The 10,269-nt window shown below is 39.0% G+C and overlaps 1 protein-coding gene across 7 annotated transcripts in view; it reads left to right on the top strand.

Annotated features, from left to right (window-relative positions):
- Positions 1-8,221, top strand: part of LOC116466972 (uncharacterized) — a 176,628-nt gene extending 168,407 nt beyond the window's left edge. For all 7 annotated transcript variants that reach the window (XM_058437533.1, XM_058437535.1, XM_058437532.1 and 4 more), the window contains 2 exons: positions 6,527-7,214; positions 7,747-8,221. In XM_058437533.1, the coding sequence (XP_058293516.1) occupies positions 6,990-7,214; positions 7,747-8,121 (600 nt within the window). In that variant the 5' untranslated portion in view covers positions 6,527-6,989 and the 3' untranslated portion in view covers positions 8,122-8,221. The remainder of the gene's footprint in view (positions 1-6,526; positions 7,215-7,746) is intronic.
- The last annotated feature ends 2,048 nt before the right edge of the window (positions 8,222-10,269 follow it).

Consider the following 10,269-nt stretch of genomic DNA (forward strand, 5'->3'; position numbering starts at 1 on the left):
CTTTAAGAAATATTGTGGGGATCATATTAATACAGCTTTTGTAATATATTCTCTTTCTAATTAGTTTTTTCTCTCTTTAGTGGGAATTTTAAGGACTGAAATGGAATGAGCCAACAGAGATTTTTAAACAGCACAAATATAAATGGTTATTCTAAATTATATTTGGAAGAAACTCTACTTGAGGTATTGAAGTTAGTAAATAAAGGCACCAAATTAATATAGGCTCTTTTAAGAACGAATATGGAATGCTATAAAACTTTGGTGATCTGTATACTTTCTGGTGGCTGGCCAATAGGATTTTTAATTGAATTACTACAGAAAATTCAGCACAAAATATTATCAGATTTAACCACCCACTGAGTACGTTATTTCTTACTGTTTTATTAGGCTAAATCAAAGGTCATAGCATCTCATCTTCTGCATTGATTTTCAGCCCAGAGGGGTAAAGTTTTAAAATGAGATCATGAAATTTTAGTAAAGAGCAAGTACTTAATAAAAGGATAATACTCAATTATCTTATTTAGAAAAGTAAAACTATTCTGTGACTACTTTATATGTGCATTCCTAGCCTTTAAATAGTTAGACAACTTCATTGACATTCACATTTTGGAGCTTTGTAACCAGTCTGAGGTTGAACCTGGGAGGGGATGTGTTGGGTGCAGGGGTCCTCATGGAGAAAAGACCTGTTGGTGAATCCAATGTCAAACATACCCACATTTCAGGCATATTGCCTTTGGCTATATGCTCTGAAAAGCCCCAAGATTGTGGACAGCTTGGCTGGAGTTTACAGTTCCCCAGATAATCATTTCAGAATCTATGCATCTTACATTTGGTCATTGTAAGTGATTAGAAATTCCCGTTTTTTTTTTTTACTTATTTTGTGTCAGTGTGCCTCATCTTGCAGCTGTTCTCAGAGTGCAGTCTCCATACCAGTAGCATTACCCAGGAACTTGTTAGAAATTCAAATTCTCAGATTTTTGTTGGCTGCCTACATGTCTTCTTTTGAGAAGTGTCTATTCATATCCTTCACCTGCTTTTTGATGAGGTTGTTTGTTTTTTTCTTGTAAATTTGTTTAAATTCCTTGTAGATTCTGGATATTAGACCTTTATCAGATGGGTAGATTGCAAAAATTTTCTCCCATTCTGTAGGTTGCCATTTCACTCTGATGATAGTTTCTTTTGCTGCGCAGAAGCTCTTTAGTTTAATTAGATCTCTTTTGTCAATGTTGGTTATTGTTGCAATTGCTTTTGGTGTTTTAGTCATGAAGTCTTTGGCCATGCCTATGTCCTGAATGGTATTGCCTAGGTTTTCTTCCAGGGTTTCTATGGTTTTTGGTTTTACATTTAAGTCTTCGATCCATCTTGAGTTAATTTTTGTATAAGGAGTAAGGAAGGGGTCCAGTTTCTGTTTTCTGCATGTGGCTCATCATCACTGGTCATTAGAGAAATGTAAATCAAAACCACAATGAGATACCATCTCACGCCAGTCAGAATGATGATTATTAAAAGTCAGGAAACAATAGATGATGGCGAGGCTGTGGAGAAATAGAAACACTTTACACTGTTGGTGGGAGTGTAAATTAGTTCAACCATTGTGGAAGACAGTGTGGCAATTCCTTAAGGACCTAGAACCAGAAATACCATTTGACCCAGCAATCCCATTACTAGGTATATACCTAAAGGATTATAAATCATTCTACTGTAAAGACACATGTACATGTATGTTTATTGCAGCACTATTTACAATAGCAAAGACTTGGAACCAACCCAAATGCCCATCAGTGATAGACTGGATAAAGAATATGTGGCACATATAAATCATGGAATACTATGCAGCCATAAAAAATATGTGATCATGTCCTTTGCAGGGACATGGATGAAGCTGGAAGTCATCATTCTCAGCAAACTAACACAAGAACAGAAAACCAAACACCACATGTTCTCACTCATAAGTGGGAGTTGAACAATGAAAACACAGGGACACAGGGAGGGGAACATCGCACACTGGGGCGTGCTGGAGGTTGGGGGACAAGGTGTGGGAGAGCATTAGGGCAAACACCTAATGCATGCAGGGCTTAAAACCTAGGTGATGGGTTTATAGGTGCAGCAAATCACCATGGCACATGAATACTTATATAACAAACTTGCGCGTTCTACACATGTATCCCAGAACTTAAAGTAAAAGAAAAAAACAAAACAAACAAACAAAAAGAAATGCAAATTCTCTTGGATCAAGACCTACAGAATCAGAAACACTAGGGATGGAGCCCAACGATGTATTTTAAAAGCCCTCCATGTGACCCTGATGTCTGCTACGTTAGAAAACAACTATTTAAATTATGTTGATGAGTGTAAGTTTTTTGATAACCATCTTGAAGAGCTCCTATTCCAGTGTCTGATTCATGGTAGACTCTAAGTGTTACCCAGAAAATGGAAGATGCACTTAATTTGTAATGCAACAGTCTGTGATGTTTACTATTATATTCTAGTCTCTTTCTCTCTCTCTCTCTTTTTTTTAACTGTCTACTCAGGAATGAATAGTTGCCCTCACAGATTATTCATTTTCTTTTCCTTTGAGACTAGCTCTTCAGCTTTTCATTTAATATAAAAAAGGTCATCTTCAAAGAAAATTGTTGCTTGATGCTTCAGTTATTTAATTCTCTAGCGAGTCACTGAGAAACAAAGTTGGTTCATGCCAATCATTTCTTTCCCATTAAAGAAGGAAAGTCACTTCATTGTCAATAATGATTAGTGAATTTTTCTCTAGTCTCTACTTCAGGACCACTTAAAACTTCAGTGGCCAAAAATTTGTTGTTTAAGACTTCTAAGTTGGCTTTGAGTCTGCTTAGGCAGCAAATTCATCTAAGGGCTGTGAACCTCTCAGCTTTGCCTAGGGTAATAGGTGAAAATGGGGAAAAAATTATTCACAAAGAAAGTTGAAGTGAAACAGGTTTGGGGAGACAAATGGACTCAGATTGTGATGTGAATTCATATGTTTTATATACCTAATTATTTCTAATGTGTGAAATCCAGGGAAATTATGTGTTCCAGACTCAGTGAGATTCATGTGGTACAAACCTCTTTTGCATCTTGTTATGTGAAAGATCCATGTGGTTTGAATAGCATCCTTGCATGTCAGCACATCTAGTCCTAGGGGAAGAGGTTCCTCAGGATAGGGACACCAAACAGAAGATGCTGGGTGTGTGTTCTCTGGGGATGAGATAGCTGATTCTGGGTTAAAAACTGAAAACCCAGGGATCATTGAGATTTCAGGGAGGCTCCACATGGACCAGCATAGGGAGGTAGGGATGGCCACAGCATGCTGAGAGTCTACCAGGAATACAGAGAAATCTGGTAAGGCAGGAAGGAAGTGGACCTGTGGGGGAGCCAGGGGTCTGAATGACCAAAGGACCTCCTTAGTTAGCATTCCTTATTCGTATGATTCTAATAAGAAAGTGGGTGGAAGAATGCTTCTAGGATAGAATTGGACTCAGTGGTGTTAACTACTACCTGAGCAGCTCTTTTCTGAGTACCTAGCCAGATCTGTTCAGCTTTGTCCTCCTCAGAAAGAGGCCCAGATAAAGGGGAGAAATGGCCCCTAGAGCCCAGGTTCTGGGAGGCAGCCTATAAAAACTTGCATTTTGAAATCCACAGACATTGACTGAATGCCCTCCTGGTGCCAAGCACCATGCAGATGCTAGGGATCAAGTAATTAGAGAGTTCCTGCTCTCAGGGAACTCCAGGCCTTATGAAGGTGATAGATATTTAAACAGCTTATTATAATTCAGTCGAATGGTATTTTCAGGGACAGAATGTTAGGCAAGAATATAAATCAATTTTTTTCTGCCTGAGGAAGTCAGCTAAATTTTCTTAGAAATGGTAATATAGGTAGGCCAGGTAGTGAAGAGGGGCAGGGGCATGGCAGGTAAAAGGATGAATGTTTAAAGAAGTATGGTGCTCTCAGGAAATGGCAAGCAGTCTGTTTCTGCAGCAGCATAAGATACCTGAGGGTGAGTGTTGGAGTTGAAGTTGGACAGATAGCATGGAATCAGATCATCAAGGACCTGTAGGGAGCAGAGCTTTAGTCAGAGTAGTCACATGATCAGATTTCTTTTAGAAAGATACATTCTAGCTCTTTTATGGAGGGTGGATTCCAGAGAACAGAGGCCAGACTCAGAGTAGAACCTTGTAAAAGTACACTTGAAGCATGATGCAGGCCTAACTCAGGGCCATTTCTAAGGTGATGGAGAAGGAAGGTTGACTTTTTGAGGCTTGGATTTGTCATATTTACTCCTTTTTTAGTCCTATCTCCACCTCTTTGGGGGCTTCTGTGGTTGATGCTCTTATAGTTGCTGCCTCTATAGAACAGATAGAAGGTGGGCCAGCATTCTGTCATATTACGTGGGCCTTTTTCCCTCTCAGAGATTTTACCAAACTTTCCCAGCAGTATTAAACTAAAGCCAATTACTAATATAAAGAATTTCATGTTAATATATTAGTAAATAAATTCTTTTGATACCATCTTTTGTGACAGGTAATTATAACTTAAGTGGCCTACATCAAATGTATTAATTCATTCTTGAAACTTTCATTGACATTTGCGATGTGAAGGCACTGTTAGCTTCACCGAAGGGTAACAAAAAAGCATTGAATATCCTCTGGCAGAAATTGCCAGTCCTGCTTTATTCTCTATAGCCACAAGTCAAGAAACTTTCTCAAAGCATTTGGTTTATTCATTCTTTCACTAATCCTTCAATTTATAAGTCAACAAATATTTGTTCAGCATCTACTATGTGAAGGCAAAATAATGACATGAGGTGAGGAACACGTTAGAGGTGGAGAGTAAAAATAGAACAGAAAGTTCAAGATGGACTTCAAAGTTCTCAGAAATTCCCTAATTTAAAAATACTCTCAAGGCTTTGGGCAACTTAATCTTTAATACTCTTACTACTTTTGTTATTAAAGAGCATCTTGGTTTAGGAGGTAAAGTTTTAGCTTCTTCGATAACCTAGGAATCATATCTCTGTTTCCATGTTTCTCTGATAGTTACTTGAAACTTTGATCCCTGGACTCTGCAATGTGGAACCATATTCACAGGTCACAGTAATTTCGAAAGAGGAGCAAATAAAGTATTTTCCGTTATCTATCTGTAGGCTTTTCTATTGCTTAAAAAGAGACTGAATAGCATGGTTTTCTAGGCAAGTATGACAGAAAATGTGGAGCCTAATTCCCCTCCCTCACCCTTTTGAAGGCCAGTCTATGAATTTGTTTGAAAATTGTCCAATTTCAGAATTTAGCTGACTAGTTGTGTAAATGACTAAGGGTCATCAGAGAGCATAAAAGTATTATTTGCCTAGGCATATTTTGACCTTTTCTTTGACAGCCCTTCTTTTCACTGAAAAAAATTCTTTCTCATTCTAGTCTTCTGCTCTTCTGTAGAAAGAGAACTTGCTGGGAGTTAGGTGACTTGACTTCTAATCTCAGTTTTGTGGCTAACTAGTTGTAGGACTTTAAGCCAGAGGTTGTCAAACTATAGCCTGCAGGCCAAATCTTGACCACCATCTGTTTGGGAAAATAAAGTTTTATTGGAGCATAGCTATGACTATTTGTTTACTCATTGTTTACGAATGCTTTCTTGCTACAATATGAGATGAATACTTCTGATAGTACCATGTGGCCCACAGAGGCTCCAATATTTACTGCCTGGCCCTTTACAGAAAAAGTTTGCCAACCTCATCTTTAGGCAAGTCGCTGTCTTACTTGAGCCTCATCTTCCCCATTTGTAAAATTTGGGAGTTGGACTAGGTTGTTCCCAGGGCTCATGTCCTCTTTACATTGTTACTCTAGAACTCTTCTTACAGAGCAGTCTCATCTCACGTCAGTCATTTTATACTGGGACATAAACCTATTCATATTTATATTCATTCAATTTACTAATTGAATACTGGCAAACCAGAGTGGAACACTAAGTCTAAGAGCATCCCTGCCTTTGAGAAACTTATAATCTAGTTAGAAGATATACCTACAAGGTTTCAAACTTAAATTAAAATAGAAGGTAATAAGGGATAACATACCAAATTCAGTGATAATGATTAAAAGATTTCAGAGGGGAAATATCATTATGGACTGACATCATTAGGGAAATATCTGTAGGGGAAAGTGAGATTTTATTTTTTTAACAGTCATCTTCATAGCCCTGTAAAATACTGGATTCAGTGTCCCTCTAAAGCAGTAGTTTTCAAATTTTAGGATGCATAAAAGTCACCTGAATTAGTAGGAAAAAAATGCAAATTCCTTAAATCCAGCTTTCGAGATTCTAAGTAGGTCTGGGGTACAGCTTATAAATGAGTATTTTCACAAACACCCTGGATAATTCTGATACACATTCTGATAAGCTGTTAAATATAATTACTACCTAGGAATTTATGATGTTTGGTAAGGTTTTTGTGAACTTGGTTATGTGTGACTAGAAGGAACTCCATTGTCCATGGGGCAAGTACTTCAATGACTTTCTTTCTCTTTTTAGGAAATGTGAAATCTCTTAGGCCAAGAAGAACAACCTGAGGACTCTTTTTCCGGAGGTAATTGAACTCCTTTAGTAAATCCAGAGGAGAAATCTGAGATCAGTACGTCTTTCGTATCTATGATAGCTAAGGATACATCACTTGAAAGATTTCACTATACTAACTACTTTCTTCAGCATTTGACTCTTGGTCCTTGTGTTGTGAGCTCCTTGTTCCTGCAAAGCTGGCTGGGGTCACCATAGTGGGTCAAAAAAAAAATCCATCAATGACAGAGATAGAGAATCTCCAATCTCTATCCCAAGACATGTTCTCGATGACTTGAGCACATCAGCAGATGCTGAGGATACAGAAGAGTGATTTCATCTATGGGAAAAAGACCCTCTGGAAAGAAGTGTGAAATCATCAAAAGAACCATTGGAGAGGACACCTGAGAGTCATGTGGCTGAGGTTTCACATGATCCCGGCATGCTTCCAGTCCAGAGGAGAAAGCTAGACCCATTCCTCAAAAAGTATAGGCATCATAAGAAGGCCACAAGGACAAAAAGAAGGAAGAAGGAGAAAATGGAGGCCCAGTGCTCCCCTGTTCCTCCAACACCTTCAACACCACCACAAAGTGAAGAAGATGAGGCTGTAGACAAAAAGCCAACTCTACTCAGTGCCCAGGAAGATACTCCTGACCTTCTCCAGGAGGTAGGGGTGGCAAAATCCTGGGATTGTCACTCTTCCGTAGGAAAAATAATGACAGCTCTTCACCTGGAGTAGGAAGAATTGGGGGTAAGGAGCTTGAGAAACAAACTGGGATCACTGGTCCCAGATAGAACATAAAAGAATTGGCGGCCGGGCACGGTGGCTCACGCCTGTAATCCCAGCACTTTGGGAGGCCGAGGCGGGTGGATCACGAGGTCAGGAGATCGAGACCATCTTGGCTAATATGGTGAAACCCCGTCTCTACTAAAAATACAAAAAAATTAGCCGGGCGTGGTGGCGGGCACCTGTAGTCCCAGCTACTCGGGAGGCTGAGGCAGGAGAATGGTGTGAACCGGGGAGACAGAGCTTGCAGTGAGCCGAGACCATGCCACCGCACTCAAGCCAGGGCGACAGAGCTAGACTCCGTTTAAAAAAAAAAAAAAAAAAGGCTTGGCTCAGAGAGTCATGTCCTTTTATCTTTATGCACATGGTTATTGTCTTTGAGGGCTTTTTAATTTCTTTCTTTTACTTACAGGACAGATTACAGTGTCTGCAGGAAGAGGGTTCCAGTGTGATGTATCAGGAATGTCAGATCCAGTCCTGTGAGCTCTTGGTGGCTCAGAAGCCCAGGCCCTCTTCTCTTGCAGTGACATCCTTGGCATCACCGCCACTCTGCTTTGGCAGTTTCCTAAGCTGTGTCTGCCAGACCTTCTCAAGGTCTAGGAAGCAGAAGCCTCCCAGAAGAAATGGTAACAACCAGGCTGAGGCAGGAGGTGATGCTGAGGTCCTGAGACCTGGCCTGGCAAAACCAGAGTTGAGCCTCAGCAAAACGTGTAGCCACTTGCAATTGATACAGCTTTCCTTTGTGTTTAGTTTTATAGTTCTCGCTGTATGTCATTGTTCTTCTTAGTTGAGTTTTTGCCTGTTAAAGAGACAGAGAGCTGCTTTTATGCTGAGATCCTCAAGCCAAAACCCACAGTAAAAGCAAAGTAAAACTTTGAGGCTTTTAACTTTTACTCAGTGGTGGAATTACTTCCTACTTCCTTCCCATTAGGTTGAAGGTGGGATTCTCTCTGGAGTAAGTTGTTCCCAAAATTCATGTGTATTTCACTCAGGATTGAAGTGATACAATTTCATCATTTTCAGTAGTGTTTCCTGATATCGACAACCAAATGGAGATCTTTCGTGTCCAACTCCTTTCATTTTCTTTTACCTTTGACTACAGATTCATTTTGTATTCTTCTTCAATATTTTGTTGAAATTCTGCCACTTTTTTTTTTTTTTTGAGACAGAGTCTCTGTCACCAGGCTGTAGTGCAGTGGCGGGATCTCAGCTCACTACACCCTCTGCCTCCCGGGTTCAAGCAATTCTCCTGCCTCAGCCTCCCGAGTAGCTGGAACTACAGGTGAGTGTCACCACACCCAGCTAATTTTTGTACTTTTAGTAGAGACGGGGTTTCACCAAGTTGGCCAGAATGGTCTCGATCTCTTGACCTTGTGATCCTCCCACCTCGGCCTCCCAAAGTGCTGGGATTACAGGAATGAGCCTCTGCGCCTGGCCAATTCTGCCACTTTCTAACTTGAATAAGCCTCAGGATGTCCTGGCTGCTACACAGCTATCACTTCCTCCATCTCTAACCAATGTCTGGTTTCTTTTTTTGTCACTTGTTAGTAGGGTTCCTAGCTCTCCCTTCTGAAAGGTGCCTTTGGTGTTCTCTAGCCATCTATATTGAAAACATAGTCACACAAAGTAATGTTTCTTTCTTGTCATTCTATAGTCAGATTTTCACAGAATCCTGAGTTCTTCTGAGAATCCTAAAGAAGATAAGTACTTTACTTTAAGAAAAGTTCAAGATCATTCCATTTCCCTCTTGTTCTGGTATGCTAGGTTAATCCTTTTCCCAGGATGTAAGAGTTTAAATTAATCTTATACCTTCTTTTGAGGGAGTATGTTTAAGAAGAGTTTAGGAGTTTCCCTGTAGCTTTATTACTTGTTGTTATTTCCTAAGTGTCCCAGTTTCCCAATTCATGTAAGAATAATAAATAAAAATACAAATATAAATAAATGTGCAAAGTATCTGCATAAGTAAGAAATAATATAACTTTTTTTTTTTATCCTTAGCACTGACTCTGATGATTACTGGAATCATTGGAAATGTGACCAGTATTTTGGTTCTTTTCATGCCTGGAACAAGGCTTTGTACTGTTGGAAGAATACAGGTTTCAGATAAGGAAAGATCTACACAAGCACTTAGTTTTGAAACTTTTCTGCTGCCATGTGTCTTGACCCCTTACTCATAAGCAAGAGAAAGGGAGTTTACATCTCCTCTGATGCATTTGTAAATGAGAAAGTATATGTTTCCAGGTTTCAAAGTTTGTATTACTGTAGTTAGGAAGGGAATAGAATGAGTTGCAAGAGTGGTGGCAAATATCCTCAAGGATGCTTTGGAGGTAACAGGTTACAACCACATTTGAAGAAATTTCATGGTTGGTGAGGATTTCAAATTAGAATTAGAAATTTTGCAAAATGTCATAGTACTTAGAGTAAAATAGGACACCTTTCTAAAGTCAGTCATGCTTTGATACTTTTAGTTGTCTAAAAAGTGGTTGATTTCTCATTTTAAACAGTATTGAGTTTTCTTGAGCTAATTGACCATGATAAATGGGTTTTATTACATAAAATTTCAAATTATCCAAACTATATCTATATTTACATACATATTTTCTCCATTTAATACAAGAAGCACACTCCCAGGTGAGGCATAATGTATGAAAGTCCCAAGTCATAGAGCCTGTTATTAAAAGCTCACCAGAATTCAGGTATTCGTGTTGCTATTATACTTTATTATTGTTATTATTTATCATAATAAGTGTTTCAGGTTAGTTGTTCTATCATAGAAAAACTATTAGTGGGAGCCTAGTTAGCCATATCTTCAGCCGCATCTACAATACTGATTTTCACATAAAAGTTATTTGCTACAAATTTGGTACATAGGTTTCAAATAAGGAAAGATCTGTATAAGCACTTAGTTTTGAAATTTTTCTGCTCTGTGTCTTGA

This window comes from Hylobates moloch, unplaced genomic scaffold, assembly GCF_009828535.3.
Source record: "Hylobates moloch isolate HMO894 unplaced genomic scaffold, HMol_V3 SCAFFOLD_4, whole genome shotgun sequence".
NCBI classification, from domain to species: Eukaryota; Metazoa; Chordata; class Mammalia; order Primates; family Hylobatidae; genus Hylobates; species Hylobates moloch.